Genomic DNA, 25,992 nt, shown 5'->3' with positions numbered 1-25,992 from the left:
CCAGACTAAAAAAGGATCTGCATTTTCTTTTCTGACAGGTACTTAGCACTGTCTCCTTAATGAAAATCTGGACAGAAAGTTAGTTTTAGGCTCTATGAAAAGTGAAAAGAGTCTTCTCTATGCTGAAAAACATTCCCTTAGATCTGGAAATAACAAATTCTAGTTTTCCATTATATAATAGGAGCAGTGATTGTTCCATTTTTCTTAAAATTCTCTTTCTTTAGTGGAAAAGTGATCTGCTAGAAGTATCATCACTGACCACTGGTCACAATAGACCTTAAGTAATTTAGAATGCTTCTTGGCTCAACCAGAACAAAACAATCGGCTCAAGCTAAAAAGACACCACAAAGGAGGCTGACCCGGCCAATATCCATTGTTCTTCACAGTTTCAGCAACTGGTTCTGTCATTTGTAGTTTTTTTTTTTTTTCCTTTGCTGGGCCAACCCTGTATTGATAAAATAAGCTGCAAAGACTAAACCTTAAACTGTAGGATGTCTTCATATAAATCAGTTTAGAAAGTAGGAAAATCAGATATTGATTTTCAGATTAACTTTTTTAAAAGGCCTCTTGAAGATGGGCCCTGCTACTGGAAAATCTGAGCCAGGGAAATCATTTGAATGCAAGAGTTCTGAGCTGCAGGGTGCTAAGCTGATTAAGTCCCTGCAATAAATCTGGCACCAATCTGGTGCTCTCTTTTGCTCTCCCCATCCATAACCCCCTGAAAATAAGGGACCACAGGGCTGGCAAAGAGTCATAAATAGCATATCAAACAGCAGATCAAACTTTTATGATGAATAGCATTAGAATAAGATTTTGAGTGGCCCTTATAGCTTGAGGGAAGTTGGGAGACCTACTCTGGAAACAAGTAAATAGAGAAGCAAAAAATAATTATGATAAATAATAACTAACATTTATATAGCATTTACTGTGTGCAAGGCACTGTACTAAGTGCTTTACAATTATGATCTCATTCTATGTTTTCTTTCACAACTTGACTTTTATGGAAATGTTTTGCATAACTTTGCATGTGGTTTCTTAATTGTGAGTGAGAATAAGGGAGAGAACCTAGAACTCAAAAAATTTTTAAATGAATATAAAATTTTTTTTGGTTTTGAATGTACCTGGGTTTATTAAATAAAATAAAATAAAATAAAATAAAATAAAATTTTATTTCATTTGGTCTTCACAACAACACTGGGAGTTAGATACTGTGGCAAAAAAAGAAGAAGAAATTAAACAATTTGTCCAGGATCACAAGGTTGCAAGAATCTGAGGAGAAATTTAAACTCAGATTTGAAACCAGGAAACTGAGTCTTGCTGGTTTTAGCCTTTCTGACCTCAAACCCAGTATTCTTTGTACCACACTACCTAGGCATTTGAAAACAATGTAGAAAAAAGGCCTATCAGTTAACCAAAAAACTACCAAATGATCACAAGACATAAAGTCTGTTTTAATTAAACTGCTTGGCTTGTGGTGTTTCTACTTTTCAGCTTGTCTTACAACAAACATTTGAAGACTTGACATTGGGTATAACTTTGGTTCAATATTCAATCTTAAAACAAATCATTGAAGTCAAAAAAGGATATGAAACTGACTCTTATTCTTCAATTTAAAAAAAAAAGCTGTCATTGAAACCCTTTATAATTTGACCCTACCCTTTTAAACTCATTCCAAAATGAATCTTTTTTGTTAGTTGAGACAGTTTCCCAATACTGTCCCCAAAGCCTGAAAGGTTCATCAATGCTTGAAGGTCTTTGGCTGTCACACTGTCTGTCCTAGAACCTTTCACTCCTCTTTACCCATTCAACTCTTATGAGTCAGACATTCCCAACTTCTTCACAGAGTTTTCCTGGATAATTCTAGCTCATACTGACTTTTCCCATTTTAGAATTCTGGTAACTAACTTTGTTTCACTTATTTATTATCCAGCTGTTTTTCAGTCATGGCCCACTCTTCATGATCCTATTTGACAAAGATATTGGAGTGATCCTTCTTCAGCATATTTTATATATGAAGAAGATTAAGTGACTTGCCTAGGGTCATACAGCTAGTAAATGTCTGAGGTCAGATTTGAAACCAGGAAACCGAGTCTTGCTGGCTGTAGCCTCAGCATTCCCTCCACTGCACTATCTAGCTCTTAGATAATTGTATTTTTTCCAATTAACAAGCATATATTTTTCTCCCACCTCTTCATATCCCTAAATGAAAACACATATACACAACATCATAGTAAGAAATATGCATAAGCAAGCAAAATAAATTCCTGCATTGAACTTGTCTGAAAGTGTATTTCACATTCTGCAATATATGTGTGTGCATGTATGTGTGTGTGTGTGTGTATAACACACATTGATTTCTTTTTTTTTTATTCCCATATATATATGTCTTAATGTTTCAAATGAAATTATAAACTCCTTAAAGGCATAGACATCATTTCTCCTATTTCTAGTCTGACCCTGAGCTTCAGGAATAGCAACACTTCCAACATCACCTCCTCTGCTTCCAGCCTGGACCCTGTAGCTATCACCCTCCCATAGACCCCTTTCCCTGACATCCCAACCACAACCAATACCAACTTCCAACCAAGTGTCGCGAAGGGAGGAGACAAACCAGACTAGCTGAGGGACTGAGGTACCCTGAGGAAGAGACCAGATGTGATGGGTTGGACATATCAAGCCACCTTACCTACCATCTTCTCTCAGATCCAGGTAGAAACAGCCCAGAACCTTAAGCCTCCAAACAACCAAGAACAGCAGGTTCTGGGTACCTCCCTCACCTCCAACAACCTTATTTCCAGCCACCCTGCATCCACTGTCTTGGGAAGCAACACTTGCAGAGATGTGAACTGGGAAATGTCTCAGGAGGTGAGGTGATACTTGCCTTTCTAGCAGTGGAAACCACATTCCTCGCCACTAAAGTTCTCGGTATTGCCAAGTGGTTCAACACCATAATAGGCTATGGTTTTATCAATGGAAATGACATGAAGCAGCAAGATAAATCTTTTTCTTTAAGGATTCCATGGGGGTTTTCCATCTGAGTAGCAGATGTGTCTTATAAAGTCCCCATCTTATTAGAACATGAATGTCCTCTTTCCATTGTATTGCTGGTTCTTACTATATTGCTTTGCAAATAACAAGCACTTAATAAATGCTTAAAGATTTATTCACATTTAATTTCTACAATAATCAGCACTGTACTAGGAACAATAAAGTGTTTTCATCATTGATTTTTAAAGTGAATTGATTATAGGATTATATAGAGTTTAGCCTTGGCAGAAGGAACTAGATTCATATTTCTCTTTTGATATTTGCTGGTTGTGTGACCCTGACCAAGTGACTTAAATTATCGACGTCCCACACATTGTAGGTTGTAGAATGGTACCATTTTGGTTAAATGGAGTGTCCTTATTGGCAATTTCATAATAATGAAATCGTAGTTTTTAATATAAAAAAATAAACCCACAAAAATGAGATATATCACAAAATATAGAAAATCAAGGCTAAAAATTATTTCAGAGATTATCTAATTCACTGAATTACATAAATAAGAATTCCTATCACAATATCCCAACATGTGATCATTCAGCCTCTATTCAAAGCCCACAAATCATGGTGAAAACGCTACCTTCAAAGCCAACCCAGACCATTTTGAGGACAGCTTTTGTTAGTAAGTTTTTCCTTCTATTAAGCCAAAATCTGCTTGTTCTTTTTTCCACATTCATAAAATACTGTAACACCTTTATCACATCCCCCTGATGTCCTCATGGCTCCATTCTTATTCTCCCCTGCTCCTCCAACTGATCTTTAGCATTGATTGTCTCCAGTCATTTCATTATCCTGGTCACGTTCCTATGAATACACCCCAGTTTGGTAATGTCCTTAAAATGTGCATTCCAGAACTTATCATAATAATCTACATAGAGAGTTAAGCAGGACAGAGATGATTAGTACTATCACCTCTCTCATTTCTAATAGTATGCTTCTCTGAATGCACTCTAAGTTTGTTAGCTTTTCAGGCTTCCATCTTGCATTACTTATTCATATTGACTGGCTTCTCTTATTTAGGGGAATAGCAAATAGATGTATTCATATGCAGCCAAAACAACTGAGTCTCTACACAATTTCTGCATATAATTTTGTACTTAGCTATACTTCGACACTCTCATTATAGTAGGCACTTCTTTTGTTGGGGAAGACTATAAATTATACATCTGATTCTTAATCATTTCTTTCTATAAATCCTCTCTAGAAAATCTACTCAATCTATTGGAGATCTTCCTCTTGGTTTTTTGGCATTTTTTAGATACCAGTGCATTATCACCATCAGAGACAGGGGATCCACAGATGGTAGATTCAGAATTAAAAGTTATGTAAGAGTCCATCCAGTCCAATCCCTCACTTCTCAAAAGAAGAAACTGAGGTTCAGAAAGGGTAAGTGAAATGAGAATGAGAACAGGTGGCTAGATGGTGTAGTAGATAGAGCATCAGTCCCGGACTCAGGAGGACCTGAGTTCAAATTCAACTTTATACTTATCACTACTAGCTGTGTGATCTGGGCAAGGCACTTAACCCCAGTTGCTTCACACACACACACACACACAAATGAGAATGAGAAATTGGTTTGTTTTTGGGTTACTAGCATAGGATTAGAGGATTTATATCTGTAAAAGACTTCAGAGATCACTTAAACAGTCTTGTTTTACAAATGAGGAAACTGAGGTGGATAGAAATAAATGGCTTGCCCAGAGATAAACGAAGTAAATAGAAGAACTAGGATTGGAAATCTAAATTGTTTGATACTAAATACTATACTTTTCCCAATCCTCTGAATTTTTATTCTCCAGAGAATTTAATTGTCCATGTTTCACAGATATGTAGCATTGCTGAGGAGAATGGTTACATCAAAATATATGCTTTTATAGCAGTTAGAAGCTCACGATCTCTATTTACAACAGAAATGCAATTATCCAAGTAAATTCTTACCTGTTCTCTTCTTCCCAATTATCTATCCATAATATATGCATTGATTAATGAATTACTTCATTGAATTCATCCAACATTAATGTCATAATGAGGACAATTATTCATTTTTTATCCACTTAGGCCTAAGGATTCTAAGTCTGGTTTCTATTGATTGTGAAATTCATTTTAGAAATCCCTGTAATATTCCTTGGACTGAATATGTACCAACATCATTCACAAACAGATACATTTGGAGAATCTAACCACATGAAATTTCTTTTCCATTTGAATTATGTGTAGGACTTTTCTCCAGGACTGAGGTCAATATTTATTAACTAGATCTTCTCTGTTGTATGTGTTGCTTCATTTTGATAATCAAAAAATAGAAAACATCCCTGTGCTTTTTATCTATCAAGGATTCTTGTAGGATCTTAATATATGCAGAATGGACAATATGTTGAGTTCCAAATTCTGATCTTTCTTTCTTTTCTCCTCTTCTCCCTGAGATGGTAAGCATCTGATGCAAGTTAAACATATGCAATCATGTATATTTCCATATTAGTAATTTCGAAGCAGAAAGCTTTTAAGGCTTTATATTTCTTTTGTAAGTCAAAAACTTTTTTTGTGATTAGCGAATGATAGATCTGGTAGGATCTTGTTTTCTTTATATCACAGTAAATTGTATGACTATGAAAATACATTTTGCTATTGAGACTCATCTGGAAAAGTCTGTCTGATCCCTTATTATATTTTTATCAAGGGTACTCTCCATGGATTAATTATTTTCATAGTAATTTTAGAAAGTCGTTACACAGGCCTGAAGTTACTGGTGTCTTCTTATCTCTTATCCCCTTTTAGAGGGGATAATACTACTACTACTATATATAATGTATATATTATACATATAACTATATGTAATATCTAATATAAAATATAGTGGGAAAGGGAAGTTAGGGACTGGGAAGTGTGAGCAATGAGTTAATGCAGGAACTATAGATAGCACTTTTTCTACTGATCCATTCAGTTGATCTTAGTCAAATTCTGGACATCTTAGGGGACCTGGAAGAGGGATATGATAGCCATGGGATCCCAGGGGGAAGACTACCAGAACGCTAGGCCTCTGGGTGGGTAGGAAATGGATACTCAGTGATGTGACCATCTGGGGTAAATTATTTCACCTAATGTAGTGCCTTGAACACAGCTGGAATTCAATAAACATGTGTTTGTTAATATGATTTGGCTTGAAATAAGACTGAATAAGAGCTCAAAATGCTAAGATACAACATCCTTAATAGGTAAGTCAATGAAAAGTTCAAAAATGATAAAATCTCAGAAATAAAAGAAAATATTTATTAACATGAACAGAACTGACCTACAGTTGAATTACCTCAACCCCTAATATTTAGCTATGGGAAATTTTGTGTTTCAACTATTGCTATCACATGTGATATTTCTAATCTACAGGATTTTTGTACTCTGTTTTGAGTACCATGACCAAAATATCACTTGATTCCCTAATGCTGTCACTATTCAGGGGTGGCAGTTGTGTGATTATAGGTTTACTTTGTCATCTTTCTTGCTAGCAAATATCTGAAAGTGATCTGGGAATTATTATAAGATTATTTTTATTTTGAGACCTTATAAAAAAGTGTTAATGACTAAGAAAAGCAAGGGGAATAGAGACAGTAGATCTATAGAGGGCAATACTTAAAGTTATAATAACTAGGTTCAAGAAACTCCTTTGACACACATAGGCTGTGACCCTGATCAGCTCACTCAACCTCTCAGTGTCTTGAGCATTTCTTTAAGACTATCAGTTGCAGAATAGTTGCCAATCTGCATTGATAAAAGAAGAAAGATTTCCTCATAAGGAGAAATCCCAAGTCTATATACATAATACACAAAAACACCAAATACAAAAGCTTTTTGAAATTATGAAACCGAATTGCTGGATAAAAAGTCAAAACAAGCAAGTCACACAAGGAAAGAATAAATCACAATTAAAATTCACAAGAGCCATCTAGTACTTCCCTTTCAGTTTACTGTCATATGATCATTCTCTAATGATTTTTAATTTATTTAAATCATTTTTAACTAAAAAAATTAATAAATGTTCTAGAGCTTTGCTAAGGTTGCATTCTTCCCAACCACATGGCACAACTTTATTTATCTGACCATGGGCTTTAATTTTTTTCTATAATCATTACTAATGTATCACTATTAAAGTTTGTTGTTTATGAGAACCATCTGGAATACAATTCATGTGGGCACTGATATTTAGTAAATTCAAACTCAGGTAATCTTTTTGTTACTGTCCCAGGAGTAACATAAATAATCTCAATTGAAATATCTTTCAATAGGTAATATAGTAATGGTGAGGGTAACAGCTCTAGAAGTAGGAAAAGTAAGGGGCAGGTTTATTTGGGTACTGGCATTTTAGTAGAAAGGATATCTTTTCACCTTTCTATGGGAGGGAGTAAAGGGGTTACTGGGGTTATGGCAAAGGAGAATCCTCTTGCTTCAATACACATTTAAACTCTGAAATAGTCAGCTTTGTCTTCCAAACTCCTGTAGCATATAGATGGGGAGGTGGATGCAGAACAGGCCAGATTTCCACTTTATAGTCTGAGGAAAATAGGCCCAACTGGAGTCACTCTGTCCTTTCCTTCCAATTTTGTTGTTATTCAGCCATTTCAATCATATCTGACTCTTTGTGACCCCATTTTGCGGTATTATTGGCAAAGCCACTGGAGTGTTTGCCATTTTCTTCTCCAACTCATTTTACGGATCAGGAAACTAAGGGAAAATTGATGATTACCCTGTATTACCCAGTCAGCAAGGTCAAATTTGAACTCAGGAAGAGGAGTCTTCCTACCTCTAGGTTCACCACAATACTCTAGGTGATGCTCTCTTTAGCTTCCCATTTTTTTCCGCCAGTCGCTTGTTCTTTTCTTCTCCTCCTTGGCCCTAAAGACTTGACTTTAAATCAAGAACTTTGGTAGCCCTCTCCATAACCATGGACCTTGACTATTTACAATATAGTTGGAGAGAGAGGTTAAGGCAGAGGTGGAAAAAAATGTCTCACCAGATCTTTACTGATCCCCCTCGTGTACTAAGCCCATTCTGAGCTGAATTGTAGGTGACACAGATGTCTGTTACCAGGGTGAAAACTGATAGGGCAGGAGCAAATGGGAGCCACACAAAGCCTAACCCACATGCCCCATCGTGCCAAGCCTTCAGGGTGAGGATCTGTAACCTCTGGATGGAGACAAGAGCCCTCTCCCAAAATAAAGATCTAAGAAGGCCTCATCAAGGATGCAGCTGTCACTGATCTTGTGACATTGCAGGCAGGGTTGAGCCCAAGACTGTAGAGATGATCTAATCTAAACCCTTTCATTTTACAGATAAAAAGTCATACTCTGAACAGCCTGTAACTCATCCCAGCGGCGTATGCCCAGACAGCCACATAGCAGGAGAGACCACCAGCCCAGATAAAAAGCCATTTGGGACCAACAAAACCCCAGAGCCATAACGAGGATTTCAGGTAGAGGCTTCACCTCTCTTGGTCTCTTTCAGAGAATAAGAGACTCTCAGGATATAAGGAGGGATCTCACAGATCTAATCCAATCTATACCTCATCAGAAACCCCGCCCCCCCCAACCTAAATTACCTTCTAGTCTTCTCTTAAAGACGTCCAGCAACTGAAAATTCATGCCTGAGGAAGGGAAGGCTAATGACATATGTTTACAATTCTCTTTTCCCTTTACAACTTATTGTGAATGTATCTGAGCTCTTCCAGACTAGGTTGTATCTCAACATGTGCTATCTTACAGGACATAACAAGTCCCATATGGCAAAGAAGAGCTCCCTTTTGTCTTATATTATCCTCCTTTCATGATAATAAACTCTGAGGCTAAGTATGTTGGGCTAATCTGTAATGAAGAGGAGCCCAAAGATTTTGTTTTTCTGGCTTTTAACTACTGGCAGTCTCATAATAGGAAGGAGGCTTGTGCCCTCATTAGAGTTTGGCAGGAGCTGCTGCCCTTAGGTCCCTCCAGCTCAACTGTCCTGCCTCCTTGCTAGGGATAACCCTCAAAAAGGACAACTATTGCAAAACCAACAAAATAATAGTCATTGTGAAGAAGGAAAAGTGTTAAAAATATGAAATATGGGGGTTAATAAACAATTTTTCATTGGTTATAGAAGACAAATTAAGCTCTATAATTGGCTATCTTTTGCCAGGGGTTCTAATTACACACATACACACACACACACACACACACACACACACACACACACATACAGGACATCTATCTATCTATCTATCTAGTCATGGTCTCCTTTGACCATCTAGTGAAGTCTATGTACTTTTCTTCAAAATGATGTTTTTTAATCATTTAAAAATTATGGAAATGCTAAATTTCAGCTGGAGGTTAGTGAAAATAAGTAATTCTCCCCTCCCCCATTCAAGTATATTAATTCTCTGAAATCCAAGATTAAAAAAAAACAACTCACTCTTGGGTGATTTCTTCTTATTTATTATTATTATTATTTTTTATGAGACAATTGAGATTAAGTGATTTTCTCAAGGTCTTACTTGCCAGGAAGTATTAAGTGCCTGCACTGAACCCTCCTGACTTCAGGGCCAGTGCTCTATCCACAGTGACTGTCCCTGGTGATTTCTTTGAATAGAGAATTCCAGTTTGGATTTTAATACTGGCTCTGTTGTGATTTGAACAAATCACTTAAATCCTCTGGCTCTCAGTTTACTTAACTGTAAAATGAGGAAAGGTATTAAGATTGGCTAATCCCTAAAGTATTTTCCATCTTGAAATTCCTAGGATGAGAAAAAAATCTGCATTTAGAAAGTACTTTTCATTTGCAAAGTGCTTTTTTCTACAATGACCTTTTGAGACAGGAAGTACAAGTCTTATTATTCCCATTTCATATAGGAGAAAACTGAGTCTCTTAGAGCTTAAATTATTTGCTTGTGATTCTACAAGCAATAAATATCTGAGATAGGATTCAAACGCAGGTATATTTAATTGCCCCTCACAATCCTATAAAGTCCAAGTCATGTTTCTTCTGTGAGTTTCAATATAATGAGAGGGTTGAAACAGATAATTTCCTAATTTACAGGCTCATTTGATAACATAAAACCTGAAACTTTCAGGTCCTGTAAAAGCTTAAATTAAGTTTAATTGATTTTAATGTAATATGATAAAAAAATTTGTTACCATACCTTTAAAATTTTATTCTTTTGAGTTATTATTTTTTCAAATACTAAATATTCATTTCTAGCATCCTCAATTCTTTCTCATTTGATTGAAGGGCCACCCAAAGTCACACTGTGGTATATAAGTGATTCTGAGCTCGTAAAAACAAGGCTATGAGAGCTGACATTTAAATAGCACTTATTATGTGTCAGGCACTATGCTAAGAGTTTTGTAAATATTATATCATTTGATCCTCCCAATTATTATTATCCCCATTTTACAGATCGGGAAACTGAGGTAAATGGAGGGATTTGGGGTTTTGAGGGGGGGGGCTGTTTTTAAGCAACTTTCCCAGAGTCACAGTTAGTGAGTATCTAAAGCTGATTTGAACTCAGTCATTCCGAAACCATACTGACTACTATATCTGCTGTGCACTTAAATTATCACCTAGCTCTGAGAGATCCTACCAAGCTCCAAGTGACTTTGCATAGAGATGCACAAATGTCTTCTTATCCAAGTACCAGCTTATACAAATTCAGAGAGGCTATTTAACATGAAAAGAGTGGACATTTGGTGATGAATCTTTTGGCCACTGCAAACTGTTCACACACCAATGTAAAACTGGATCATTTTTAGCAAAGAGTTTCCTGCCAAGTGGAATTCCTTCCATGTTGCCATAAAATTCTTTTGCTCTTTTAGGATGAAATACAAGAACTTTTGGATCATTGCTCAGTTAAGTCTGCATTAATTACTAAAAGCAATTAATGGATGCCTGATTTCTTTATTTTTTCTAAGACATCTTCCCAGTAGGGAAATAAAAGTGGAAATATATGATAAAATTACCTTTTTAAAGGAACAAGTTAAATTAGCCAGATTTAATTTTTAATACTTATTTTCTTGGAAAGTAAATAGGAAGAGGAATGCAACTAACATCTAACATTCAGTGAAATAATCCATAGAGAATGTTGGTCAAATAAGAGGAAAGGGATAAGATTGGAGGAATTTTTTTCCCCTTTTGATTGGTTTTCTCTAAAGAAAAACACTTAAAATTCTGTCACTTTGTCTTTTAATTTCCTCAATTCTCTCCAATAATTTTACTAGCAATATTCCATTCTTAGATTTTCATTTTTTCTTGCCCTGAATGACAGGGTTATTACAGCACTGATATATTTATCATTTACCAACCGTTCTGATTTGGCCTCCTGGTATGGTGAGAGGGATGAAGTAGGTGTTGTAGGTGCACTTGATCCTGAATAACCTCTTGTAGAGAGATAAGAGCTGTTGCCATAGTTGCTATATCTGATGAGTCCAGGAGTCCAAGCAGAATGGGAAAAGAGAGAGAAAGAACATCAATCAGCAAATGAACAAGATATAGTAAAGTCACTTGACTTTAGGAACTTTAGGAACCACTTGGTTCCTACATAGAAACAAAAGAATGCTTCCTTATAGGCCAGTTCAAGTAGGTCTATCTAGACATTTACTGAACTTGCATTTTCACTAGGGAAGTTGGGGCTGTAGTTATAGAGCGGTAGGTGGAGGGAAGGGTTCCTGTGGAAGGGAAAAGTTGCACCATCTACAATTTAATCCTTAAATACTTATCAGGGGGAAACCAGGCAAGGATGAAAAAATGGGTTACTCCTGATGAGTTCAGTGCTTCTGCAACTTTTGACTTTCAATTAGGGAACATCTTCCATAACCTGGAATATAAAGAATATCTAATCCAGCTGGCAGTGGCTAGAGCACTGGGTCTGGAGTCAAGAAGATAAGTTCAAATGGGACTTCAGATACTAGCTGTGTGATCTTGGACGTAGTTTTCTCAATTTTAAATTGAAGATTAAAAAGAACAGCTCCTCCTAGAGTTGTTGTGAAGATTAAATGAGATAATATTTAATATATAAAAATATTTATTTCTTTTCCTTCGCTTTTCTCAGAAACCCAGTTGTCTAATGTTTTGTGTGAACCCCACAATCCAAAATATTACTTGGCATTCCTTGAAAAGCCCTGTTTTATAAAATAAAATAAAACAACAACTGGAAAATGAAATTAAACAAGAAGGAAAGGAAACCACATAATTGAAAATACTACTTGAAAAGCTTTGAGAGTGATTTATTAACTGGTTTGAGACTTGATAATTGATCATTAGGAAAGGAGCTGAAAGGCCAAAAACACATGAGTCAGCAGGGTTCAGTCTGAACAAATTAAAGAAAACCATTGGATTATTACCCAGGCTTCATTACAAATAAACATGCAAATGATTGGGTAACACATATGTTACAAGTGAAAAAAATACTAATTCTTTCCAGTTATAACATGAAGCATTTCCTCCCTTTCATAAATGCATGTAGGTGTTACTCTCTAAGAAGTCTCTATTTTTTTTTTTTTTTTTTTTTTTTTTACTCATGGTTAAAAACATCCCTCTGGAGAGAAAAAGAAACCACAAAAAACAGAGCTTTAGGAAGTTCAATATGCATTTCATTCATTAAAAACAAAACAAAACATAGACCCAAAATACCCAACTTCAATATATGTTTGTTGATCAAAAAGAAACTGTTTCCACTGCTTCTGGAATAACTATTTATCCCGCTAGAGGCTATTGTATCAGTGTTTCATCCAGGACTGGGTACAAAACCAAAAGGACAATCACTCAGTTCTCTCCCGTTTTTTATCACCCTACAATCATATTTAACTGATGTGACAGTTATAGGACATGTACATATCCTGAAGCTTCCTTTTGTTCTTCAGAAACAGATGTCCTTTGTCAACTGGTCCTATTCACTAGCCATTAATCACAGCATGAAAAATTTCTATGAAGTAAATACAGATCATCATGAGTTACTGGCTAAACATATTAAATTTACTTTACCCTCTAGCCCACTCATAAAGCCTGTATTGACTATTTCCCCTTCAGAATAATTCTCACCTCTAGAGTCTGATTTGACTTATGAACAGCTGTCTGGATATGGGATAATCATTAAAAACATAGCCTACTCAAATATCTTGCTATCCAGAAGAGTGATGTTTTCATACATATTTCAAAAAGTAATAATAATAAAATCTAATGCTTATGTTGTACATTAGGGTGCATAAAGTACTTAATTTATGTATACATATATATTAATACAAATATATGAATTAAATGATATTCTACATATATTACATACATAACATACATATATAACATAAAACTGAATCCTTAGGACAATTCTGTGAGGTAGGTACTATAAAAATTTACCATTTCATAGGTGGGGAAAACTAAGGATGGGAAAGGTTATGTGTCATATTTGAGCTAGTAAGAATCTGAGGTAGGATTTGAATCTATGTCTTCCTAATATCAAATTCAGCATCATGATGTCTTTCATAGGCCCTCTTCCAGAATGAAGCATGTGTTATTGGGCTTATATCCCAAAGAAATACTAAAGAGTGGAAAGGGACCTGTATGTGCCAAAATGTTTGTGGCAGCTCTTTTCATAGTGGCTAGAAATTGGAAGATGAATGGATGTCCATCAATTGGAGAATGGTTGGGTAAATTGTGGTATATGAAGGCTATGGAATATTATTGCTCTGTAAGAAATGACCAGCAGGAGGAATACAGAGAGGCCTGGAGAGACTTACATCAACTGATGCTGAGTGAAATGAGCAGAACCAGAAGATCACTATACACTTCAACAACAATACTGTATGAGGATATATTCTGATGGAAGTGGATATCTTCAACATAAAGAAGATCCAACTCACTTCCAGTTGATTAATGATGGACAGAAATAACTATACCCAGAGAAGGAACACTGGGAAGCGAATGTAAATTGTTAGCAGTACTGTCTATCTACCCAGGTTACTTATACCTTCGGAAGCTAATACTTAATGTGCAACAAGAAAATGGTATTTACACACATATATTGTATCTAGGTCATATTGTAACACATGTAAAATGTATGGGATTACCTGCCATCGGGGGGAGGGAGTGGAGGGAAGGAGGGGATAATTTGGAAAAATGAATAAAAAAAAAAAAAAGAATGAAGCATGAACAACCAATTTCAGCACTCTTTCTACTCTGCTGCACTGCTGTAAAAATAAACCAAAAGTCACCTTTATGAGGAGAGGGCAGGGTTTTAACCCTGAGTTTCCATGTATATTAAAGTTAACGTGAAGAAAGAAAATCTTTATATAGAGAACATATGTCCTCAACTGTCCAATGTACATCCCATGTCCTCGTCTTCCCAATTCCTTTATCTTAGACAATCTTGTATATTCCCTTGGATTGATAGCCGCAGCTTGCTGGGAGCTTCCTTTTCCCTCTCCACAGGCAGAAACACAATACAGACCCTACAAATTCTACTCTTTTTTATTCTCTTCCCATCTGTTCACATACTTTCACTGAATCATGTTTGCTTCTTGTCCTCTGTGAAGAATTCTATAAATTATAAGCCAAATGTGTTAATTCCTTTTTCTTCCCAAGTCCATACATGGTCCTTTCCTTCTCTTGTTTTAACAAATGATCCTGTTCCCTAAAATATTTTTCTGATAGGTTTCCAGACAGCAAGGTTCCCATCGCTAGGGATAATACACTTCAGTCTGCCCTCCATGCATCTTTTCATGACATCTGAGTTATTTAAATTTTTTCCTGAAGTGATATAATATTATACAGCAACACTAGGAGAATGTTGATATTTAAGAGAAGAGTTTTTGTAGCAGTGAGCAATATGGGATTTTAAAAGTCAAATTTACTAAATGAGATTGATTGATCTCTTCACCCAAGTCTGGGACCAGCTCACTGAATATCTAATTATATGTATTATGTATCTAGCTATTTATATGTTGTCTCTCTCTAATTAGAAGGTCTTATAGAATAAGACTTTTTTTTGTCTTTGCTGGTATTCACAGGCTTATTTCTTAATCTGGCATAGTAAACAGTTAATAAATGAATGTTGATTGATTAATTATATTAACATTGTTTAATCCCAGGTGGCTAACCTCAAAAGCAAGAGAAAGAGAAAAATACCCCAGAAGGGCCTTCATAGTTTTCCCTTTTTATTCTAATAACTCCTGAATTTGGGGACACAGTGGTGGGTTTAAGTAGATGTGTGGATGAGAAGTAGTTGTTGTTGTTCATCCTTCATTCATCAAAGCTGTCCCCATCCATTTTCTAGGCTAATCCTCCCCTTTTATGTTCATTTACATATTATTCATGTTATGCTGGGCTTCATCTCTAGTTCATATACTATGCAAGCAATTTCTAACAAAATACATCAAAATGGAATGTCCCTCAGAGATTGAAATCAAACATAGTTGATTTATTTTTGGGGGAGGGGAAGGCCTTCCAAGAGAACCAATTGCAAAGCAATTGATTTGATCATCTCTTGATCAATCTGTTTGGTTGCTAAATCAGCTAAAGTCACTAGAGCATGGGTAGACTTTAAAGTTTAATTTCAATTTCTACAAAGGAGAATCCAGGATTTTTGTCAAAAAGGCTGATGTCATTCCCAAAAAGTGTCAGAGAGATAAGGAAAAGCCTAATCACTGAAAGAAGAAAGTTGCATACAAAAGCCAGGGGAAATTCTGAAGTGATCTTCAATAGAAAGGAAATGCTAAAGGAGAGCTCTCAGTCTTGGTAAACAAATGATCCAATCTGCTACACAGAAAAGCTAAGACAGAGTAGGCCTGAAACATAAACCTGCACTGAGAGCTGAGATTTTCAAGTTTAGAAGCTTCAGGTTTTATTAATGCCATTATTTATGTCTGCCCATGGCTCATGGGGGATTGTGCACCTGTTCCATTTTAAAGCTGAATAAGTGGTCTAGTGATTTTCATTTTCTTAGTGACTAAAAAGAACCAGTATTGTGGCCATCTAATCAATTGCAGTCAACTTAACAAATGGTCAAACCAGACTTGCATGATGTAAGGATCAAACGCTAAAAGATTAGCTATTACTAAAACTATACTTGTTGAATATTAGAAAATTCAGTAAGTATGAGCAGTATTTATTCTATGCTCACTGTCAGAGATGTTATAAGACATTTGCAGATCTCTTCAGTAAAATCGCATACCACATTCTTAAGCAAATATTAATCTTTGCTTTTTATAAGCATTCAGTGAGAAAGTTAATATATATTAAATTATTATTAGTGATTTTCCATCCATTATTACGTTGTCATTATGGAGACAAAGTGTTTGGATCAAAAGAGTCAATGTTGAGGTTATGAAGATTTAAACTTTATTTTAAATACTCCTCAGCTTCTGATTAAAGTCTAACACCCAATATTGATATGGAAATGACACAAATTTACAAAAGGAAGACATGTTATCCCAAGACATTTGATCAAGAGATTAAAAATTAATTTTCAAAAAGAAAAAACATAATTATCAACAACCATAAAACAATGTTCAAAATACCAATAATAAAAGAACTCTAGGATTCCATATAACATTAATCAACTTAACCCAAGGAATACAATCTGACAAAATGCAATGATGGTAGGTACTGTGATAAAATAGCCACTACTAATGGAATGGTTTCTCCAATCTTTTGGAAAGCAACACAATTGTATTCTAAGAGTTTTACAAATGAGAATTCTGATTCATTGGCCCTCTTACTACACTCTGGGGAAGTAATTGATCAGAATGCAAAACAAAACAAAACTTCTCTGTACAACTTTATTCCTAAGATCAATGTATATTAAAGGCAAAAAATCAGAAACAAATATCCAACAACTGAGTATTAGTTGAATAAATTATAGTAAATGAATGACATACAATAGAATAGTAAAACATTATGTTGTTGAGTTGGTTCAATTATGTCCTAGTCTTCATGACCCCATTTGGAGTTTTCTTGGCAAAGACATGGGAATGGTTTGCCATTTCCTTCCCCAGCTGATTTTATAGAAGGGGAAACTGAGACAGACAGGGTTAAGTGATTTGTCCTGTATCACACAGTTAGTATGAGTTCAGATATGAACTCAAGAAGATGACCTCAGGTCTACTGTTCTATGCATTATGGCATCACTTTGCTGCCCTTAGAGTTTCCCATGTTCTGATGGGTTTTTTTTGTTTTTTGTTTTTGTTTTTTGTTAGGAGCATGGTGAATAAAATATTTAAGGACAACACATGCTCTTAATTCCTCATCTATTTTCTCCCCTACAAAGAAGATTTGGGATATGCACTTTGGGATAGGAACAGGGTATAAAACTCCACTCAAAATTAGCTGGGAGATTGTTTGTTTATTGTTTTAGCTTATATAGAAGCAGAAAGGTGGCACAGAAGCTAGACACTGAACTTGGAGTGAAGAAGACCCGAGTTCATATTTTACCTTAGGCATACTTGCTAGCTATGTGGCCTTGGGTTAGCCACATAATTTCTCCTGGTCTCAGTTTCTTCACTTGCAAAATGAGAATAATAGGCTGCCTTTATCTCAAAAAGTTGTGGTAAGCTTAAATAAGATAATGATTGAAGAGCAATTTGCAGTGCTTATTAGTACTATCATTATTATTCTAGGAAAGGATAAATTCAGAAAAAATCCAATGAGATCATGGGCAGCATGTTAGTAAGACAAGGACAGGGCCCATTCAAAGAGGAGAAAGTTCACACTTTTTCCTCATAAAGCTGTTTCTGAAGCCATGATGTTTGGAAGGTAATGGGGTTGTTTGCCGATTCTGTAGTAGACACATAAATCTCAAGATAAGGCAGAATTCTAATTGTTATATTGCTGGCCAGGGTTTCTTTAGTGGATTCTGGATAACAGTTGTCAGAAGTCTTATTTAGAACAGAAAATGACCAGGGACTGAAGTTTACATTGCAATGGTTAACCATGCATCTGGATTAGTTCAAAGTGAAAGTATTCCTAGCCATCCTATCATACTAGTAGGAGCAATGGGATAATTTCCTTTCCTGACAAAAATGAACTTTCAAACATGCCTTCTGAAAGGGTAGGGCAAGCATCCAGATCACTCGAGGCCATTCCTGATTCATGTGAATCTCAGATCCATGGAAGTGATGAAGCCCCAGATGCATGGACAGTCCCTTGAAGTCATAACAGGAAAAGGGGAGGGCACTCTCACCACAGGTTTTGACTTTGCAACCAAAGCAAAGCATGTCAAGGGTTTTGAAGGCTAGTGGTTTTACTGGGATGATGACCAAGAACTATCTCTGTCATCCAGAATAGAATCACAATATAAGGAAAAACAATGTTTAAACCAGGAAAGGAAAATGGGCAGAATCACACATGATTCTGAAATACAGCTTATGTAGCACAGTGGATAGAGCTTGGACTCAAAAGGACCCAAGTTCAAATGTGACCTCCAACCGTTACCAGTTGTGAGATTTTTGTGAATCGCTTAGTCTTTGACTCAGTTTTCTTATCCAAAAATGTGTTTGTGAGAACCAAATGAAATAATACTTGCATAGTGCCTGCCACATGGTAAGTGCTATATAAATATTATCTAATATTATTACTACATATGAATAAAATGGGAAGCATGAGTTTATACTTTTGTAGTTGCTCACTTTATTGGGCTAGAGTGTCACTTCTCACACAGTCTGCAAGTTGGATTGAGGCTCCCCTATTCTGGGGCTTCAATTTTGAGCATTGCAGATTTGAGAAGACACAGCCGGGAGATTTTCAAATCAGTCTCCACCTGCTATAGCAATCAGAGCAGCTGTTTGGCTGTATAATGATTCAGCCACTGTTCAAAGTGTGATTTTTGGGCTCCCATATTTCCCTGGGTAGGTTCCAAAAGGCCAGGGGTTCTTAACCTGGAGTTTACATATTCCAAAAAGGAGAAGAGATTTCAGGGTATCTATGAACTTAGATAGGAAAATATATATATATATATATATATATATAACTTTCTTTTCTGAAATTCAGCATTTCTTTCAATTATGATTTTTTTTAAAAAAGCAACTGTTCTGAGGAGTTCATGAGTGTTATCAAATTGCCAAAGAAATATATAACACAAAAAAGGATAAGAAGTTTGGCAGTAGGCAGTGGAATTTGGCTGCACACTGGACTAACAGGAGGCCTTCCCTGGCAAAAACTTTTCAGGGTATAGCAACAGGATGGACTTGATCACCCTTTCAAAAGATCCACATAAAAAGACCTCCTAATGGACTATATTTCCTCATCTGTTAGATGGATTTGATCTCATTCTTAATCTTCGATCCTTGGTAGACTTGAAATATTCAAGATATTGAATTGTTTGGCCTCCAACAAGTAGAAAGTCCAGGATCAAATTGACCCCAGGGGGGAAAAACATTCAGAAAAAAGCACAAAATTTTGCTTTGACAAATGGACTTTACAAGTGATTTTGTTATAGGAGCTGATTGGCATGTTACCAGGCTATTAACCATAATTTAGTAGTGAGCTTGGTAACACAATGGATAGATAGAGTGCCGGATCTGGAGGCAGAAACTCTCATATTCCTGAGTTCAAATCTTACCTCAGACATTTACTAGTGGGTGCTACGTAGACCACTTAACCTTGTTGACCTCAGTTTTTCATCTGTAAAATGAACTGGTAAAAGAAATGACAAACCACTTTGGTATCTTTGACAAGAAAATCCCAAATTGGGCCACAAAGAGTTGGATGTATCTGAAATGACTGAACAACAGCAGAGGAGTTGCCAAAGGTTGTCTTAATACTAGAGACAAACTGGATGGGTTTAGATTTCCAAACAAGCCTTGAACCTCTGCCTACAATAATGCTGATTATCTTGAAGGTTTTGAATTATAGGATGGTAGATCCAGAATTAGAAGGAACCTACGAATCCATCTAGTTAAGTCCTTCATCTGACAAATGAGGAAATGGGGGTCTAGGAATGGTAATTGATTTGGCTGATGACAAAGAGGTAGTAAATACTAGAGATGGGATTGGAACTAAGGATCTTTGAGTGTGGAGCTAGTGCTCTGGTCCTCATACCATAGTGCCTCCCTAAAGAATAGCCATAGCATATGGTCATATCAGAACTTTCAGTGGTGAAGATAGAAAGGACAAGAATCAAAGGAAACACTATTAGCTGATGGCTTTGTCCCAGCCATTAATAACAGTCACAGGACATTTGGATAATAAAGGGGTCAAGGCTTTCCTTTTTTATGGTGTCTTTCTATTTTTTATTTATATCCCCAGAGCTTTGTACAGTGCCTAGCATGGAATAGATACTTAATAAATGTTGCTGAATTAAATCAAATTAAGTGTTTTGAGGAAAAAAAACATGGAATGAGTAACATTTTAATTGAGTTCCATGAAGCAAAGAAAAAAAAAAAAAAACAAAACAGAAAGGTAGAAAAAAAAACAAAAACAAAAAAAAAAAAAGAAAGAAAGAAAAGACACTCACCTATTAGAAGAAAAAGACCGGAAATTGTAGGGATCAGAATCAGAATCAGGGTACTTGTTTAAATGTACAGGGTCTGATGCACTGTTGAAAGAAGGAGAATATAGAGTATGTCATTCAGAAAGTTGTATAATATTTCTGTTATATATGCCGCTAAAGTGGTTATAAAATGTCTAACTATTGGAATATCTTTCTGTAATTTTTTTTTGTCAGCAGTGCTTTTAACTGGGGTGTTAACAAAAGGACTATATCAAAGTGAATACTACTTACTCAGTCTTTCTGTAAAGTATACTTCCTTCAAACTCTCTACTGAGTCTTAAAGCAAGAATCTTTGTGTAACTTAGAAAAGCTGATGAAAAGCTGAAGGTAAAGGCATTTTTATATTGTAGTAGTTATTGATATCTAATCTAATGCAAATAACTACAAACACTGCAGAAGTCAAATAAATGAGCAACTACAAATAATGTGCCCTTATTCCCCAGATGAGTGCTTAATAAAGCTTCCAAACATGTGAAAAATCTACCTGTTTTCTTTCTGGACTTCTCTTTCCTTTTCTTTTGCAGTTAAAGGAGAGTCCTCAAAATCATAAGAGAAAAGGTGAAAAGGAGTATGTGGTACATAAGGCAACTTTTCTACCACTGGAGATGCCTTCTGATTGGTAGATGCTGATGAGGAAGTAGAAAAAGCTGATGCAGATGAGGATGGTGAATGAGAAACATGATGGGGGGATGATCCAGGAGATGAACCAGGCACAAATGATGAGTTGCAAGATAGGCTCTTTGATTTAACACTTGAAGGAATCCACTTTTCTTGAATCATTGCACTTGTGGAAGTTGAAATTTCAGAATTCTTTGAAATGTTATCATTCTCAACTTGATTTAACTCTGAAGGAGAGCTGATTTCACTGTAAGAAAGAGTTGTAGTAGAGAGGAAAGAAAAGGGATAAGGAATCCAGATTTGAGAATGGAAGGGAGAAAAAAGAAAAATCAAAGCAATCTCTAAAGTTAATACCACTTGAGTCCAGTTTTGTTCATTTACTAGTAGCAGAACTATCCATGCCCTAAAGAGTTTGATTATATATCTCTAAAAGCAATGAGGTCCTTAAGTCACCAGGTTATTTCTTTTAAGAGCAAGGGAGGATATTACCAAGCAAACCCAGTTTAATGAGTACTGGAAGTAGCAATCTACATGGTGCAATTTGAAGGACAACTAGCAGGCTGAAAGTCCCTCAAATCCCCTTCTATTTTGTGAACTAAATTTCTTTCAAATTACCTAATTAGAGTTTCATTCCTTATCAAACAGACTTTATTCCTTATTAAGAGGAAATAAGGCAAGGAGAGGGAAAGACAACAAGTCTTTCAAGTAACATATAAATCATTTTCTGAAAGTATATCTGAGAAAAGCAAAGAGGGAAAAAATAAATAGAGAAAGATAGTGGTGACATCAAGTAGGGTAAAAGGTACAGAAAGTGGGGACACTGAAAACCTGACTTTCATAACTTTGCCTAATGCTAATCCTATCCATTGAGCCAAAGTCAATCAAAATGATCAACTCTTAGGAATACTCAATTCCACTATATTTGTATGAACATGGTATTAGAACAAATACTTCATCTGAAAGCATATCATATGTATACTGGGATATGTTCCTTCTACAATTCTCAGAAATTTAGAACTTTGAATGATTTTAAGCAAGCCATTGAATTTTTCCTGGGCTTCAGTTTCCTCATTAGTATGATCAGGCCATTTGGCCTGAGATCTCATGATTATTAGCTAAGATATGTGTTTTGGTTTTTATTCTCCATAGGTTGTATTTCAGAATTCAAAGGATTTTGGAGTCACAGATTTAGAGTTGGAAGTCCTTAGAGGACATCTAGTCCAATCATTTCATTTTAAAGACAAGAAAAGGGAGGTTTAGGAGGGTTAAACAACTGGTTGAACAAGTAGTAAGTAGGTTCAAATCCAAGTCTTCTGACTTCAAAAATAACATTTTTTTCTACCATATCATATTATTTGTTTTTTAAATCAATTATTCTTTAGAGAATTAGAAGGTATTGAGTTTTTAATTGTGTAGTAATTAATTTTAATTTAATTCTAACAAAATTAATTTGTTAGAAGATGACAAATTAATGTCATTTTTACTAAAATTTACTAAAATACATATAAGTTTTAGTCAGAGGATGTTACCATCTCCATCTGTCTAATTGTTTATATTTAAGCAATATTTGAGCAAAAGGACTGTCATAGTTATAAACCATTTTTTCCAAGTCACTGTAATTTTCACTCAAAACTTTCTAAGCATTTACTTTGTAAGAACAGACAGTAAAGAGGCACCTTTATAGCTTTATCTATCTGTAATCTGTATGAGTTTGAGGATGTGATTTCCAGGGCCTGTAGAGCTTCATGGCTGTGAGAGACTGTGTGTATAAATGTATATGAGTTTTGGATATAAATGTTTATTTTCCCCCCTAGTTCTCAAATTACAATAAGAGGGCCACCTGAATTTTCTTACTCTTTTCTACTATCATTCCTTTCAGTTATCTAGCTTTGTTCCTATAGAAGTTTCTTTCTTCTCCTGAACATATTCCTTTAGGTGCTGGGTAGCTCTATTGTGTATTTAGCTGAGTATTTATATCTTTCTTTTCTTGAGAGATTATGATGTAATGAATAGAAAGACAGCTATAAACTCAGGAAAAACCTGAATACATGTCTTTCCTCTGATACATATTGCCTGTGTGATGCTAGGTAAGGTAACCCAGGTAATTCTCTAAGACTTGTAGAAAAAATACCAATCTACATTCATATAAACTATTTCCTATATCAATGAAATTACAGGTATCATCCCCTACTTATCATCTCCTACTTGTACTTTATCTCTCTTATCATCAACTTTGTAGTCTTTATACCAGGAAGTTCTAGAGAGGGTCAGCAGGAATTAGTTTATTGGGTCAAAAATGTTTCAGGACCTGAGAAAAAGTTCATGGTTGGAAAATAATCTCTCCTTTTCCCCAAAAACAATTTTAAAAACGTGTGTAGGTATGTAATATGCTGTGAAAGTGAGCATCTCTAACAATCTCATCTACAATATAATAGCTAACTTGAAAAAATGGGATTAACTAAATTACTAAAGATATATACATATGTATATATAACAAGTACTGTTATAATACATGAAATATGTAGACATATAGTTATATGTGCATATAACTCTATTGTATAGTTAACAAGTTAATAAAAATAAATATATGTATAAACTATGCATATATACATACAAATATAATTCCCTAAAACTATATATCCCTAAAATATAAAAGGAATAAATCCAAATCTCTCCAATAATAGGTAAATAAATGCAAGTTTGGGAGGGAAAGCACTAGTACTTGAGAGATCTAGGAAAGGTGTCATGTAAAAAATTGACATTTCAGTTGCATCCTGATGGAAGAAAAGCCTCTTTGGGGCAGAAGTATGGAGAGAGGATTTCCCCCCACTACCCACTAGCAACTTTAATACAGTAGATGCCTAATAATATGTATTGAATTGAATTTTAAAAAAAAAACAAAATATGTGAATAAATGCAGTAGTTTAATAATAAAAATATTTAATCATTTCTATAAACCAAGTTTCAGTAGAAAACTATTTGAAAACTGATAGAATGTTTTCATAAGAGTATTTTCTTTAGAATCAGAAGATTTGGATTAAAATCTCATCTTTGGTGTTTACTGCCTGTGTGACCATGGGTAAGACACGCAAACTCCTTGAGCCCAGTTCCCTCATTTGTACAATGAGAGTGTTAATCTAGAACCTTCCAGTTCTTGTCACTTAATAAATGAAACATAGGCCAGTTTAATATAAAAGCAGCCAATGACAAATTAGTAAAGTGAATTAGTATTGAAACTTTTAGTTTTGAGTCCAATAGAGAGTGTACACAACTGTGATACCTGTCTTTAACCTGACAGGAGGCATCTTCCTCTCTCTCATCCTCTGAATTGGGTTCTGTGATTGGTTGTTCTTCTTCTTCTTCAAATTCCTCCTCCTCCTCCTCCTCTCTGATATAAAGTCAAGCAAAGAAACATGCACATAGAAAGAGACAAGGTGGAAGAAGGATGAGTTACACAAATAAATTGCAAAGAAAATTAAGGAAGGAAAAAAGGTGGAATTGATGAAGACAACACATGTAGCTGGTACAGAAGATGAAACTCCTGCTAAGAAATCTTAAAATACAGGAAGTAGAGAGAGACAGAGAAGAGTTCTCAATTTGAAGTTAAAAGAACCTGGGCTGAATTCTTGGACTTTCACATATTATTTCTGGGTATCAGTTTCCTAATATGCAAAATTGTTAGATTAAGTGAACTCCTCTGGCTCAAACCTATGATACAGTGATGGGGGTTGGCAGCTTCAGCCCAAATTCCAGATAGCAATAGACATATATTCTCTGGTAGATGATCTGGATGCTAACATACAAAACTTTCTGAGGTTGGGGGGAGGTGCTGCCAGCAATGAGAGGTAAGCAGTTAATCCTTATAATCATTCTGCATAATAAGTCAGGAATCCTTAATTTCAGTCCTGTTTTGTTGTTGTTGTTGTTGTTGCTGTTGCTGTTGTTTTGCTAGTAAATAGATAAAGCAGTTTAGCTTTTTAGACCTGTCTTTCTTCCCCCATAACAAAAGGGGTTGAATGATATGGGCTTCCAAGGACCCTTCCCATCCTGCCTACCAACAGCTATAAGCTTGATTTTAAACAGATTCTTATTTCTAAATATTTAGTTCCTAAATTTACTAAAACAAAAGACACTATCTATATATAAATTTAAGGGTTGAAAAATAATGCCATAGATTTGACCTTATCCTTCATTCCTAAAGACCATTATTTCCGCCTCCCCCCAATTGTCATCTCAGGGTTTGGCTTTTCTCAACCACTTCCCAGTAAAATATTTTGTTTCTTTGACTTCCTGATCCAATGGATATATTTTGAGAAAATGACAAATCTAGCTTTTAAGAAATGGAATCTGGTCATGACACTGTTTTCAGCTAGTCTAGTCAAGCACACACTTTTAATGGGTAATTTTGGTTTGCTCATATGCTACTAAAATCATTGTCTACTGCTGCAGCAATAAGATTATTATTAATATATGCTCTGCCCATTTTCAAAGGTACAAAAAGACTGCCTTAAAATAATTAGAATCTCATAGAATTTTTAGAAGAAACATAGTCCTTAGAAATAATTTAAATCAACCTCTTCCATTACAGAAAAAAGGAATTTGAGACCCTGGAGACATGAACCAATCAATGAATAAATCAATAATCCATTAAACATCAGGTATATTCTAAACACTGTGCTAGGCAATGGGGAATCCAAAGACAAAAGGGAAGCAGTCTCTGCCTTCAAGGAACTTAGATTTAGTACAGGGGAACAATACACACACACACACACACACACACACACACACACACACACACACACCACACACACACACACACACACACACACACACACACA

At 35.5% G+C, this 25,992-nt stretch overlaps 1 protein-coding gene across 1 annotated transcript in view; it reads right to left on the bottom strand.

The window, feature by feature from the left end:
* FHOD3 (formin homology 2 domain containing 3) overlaps positions 1-25,992 on the bottom strand; it is a 630,786-nt gene that overhangs the window by 124,720 nt on the left and 480,074 nt on the right. The window contains 4 exon segments of the mRNA XM_074279229.1: positions 11,364-11,477; positions 20,501-20,581; positions 21,021-21,401; positions 24,435-24,542. Coding sequence (XP_074135330.1) covers positions 11,364-11,477; positions 20,501-20,581; positions 21,021-21,401; positions 24,435-24,542 — 684 coding nt within the window.

The sequence above is a fragment of the Sminthopsis crassicaudata genome, chromosome 1 (assembly GCF_048593235.1).
Source record: "Sminthopsis crassicaudata isolate SCR6 chromosome 1, ASM4859323v1, whole genome shotgun sequence".
NCBI classification, from domain to species: Eukaryota; Metazoa; Chordata; class Mammalia; order Dasyuromorphia; family Dasyuridae; genus Sminthopsis; species Sminthopsis crassicaudata.
Note: the sequence above shows the minus strand (reverse complement) of the source record. Positions and strands in the feature narration are given on the sequence as shown.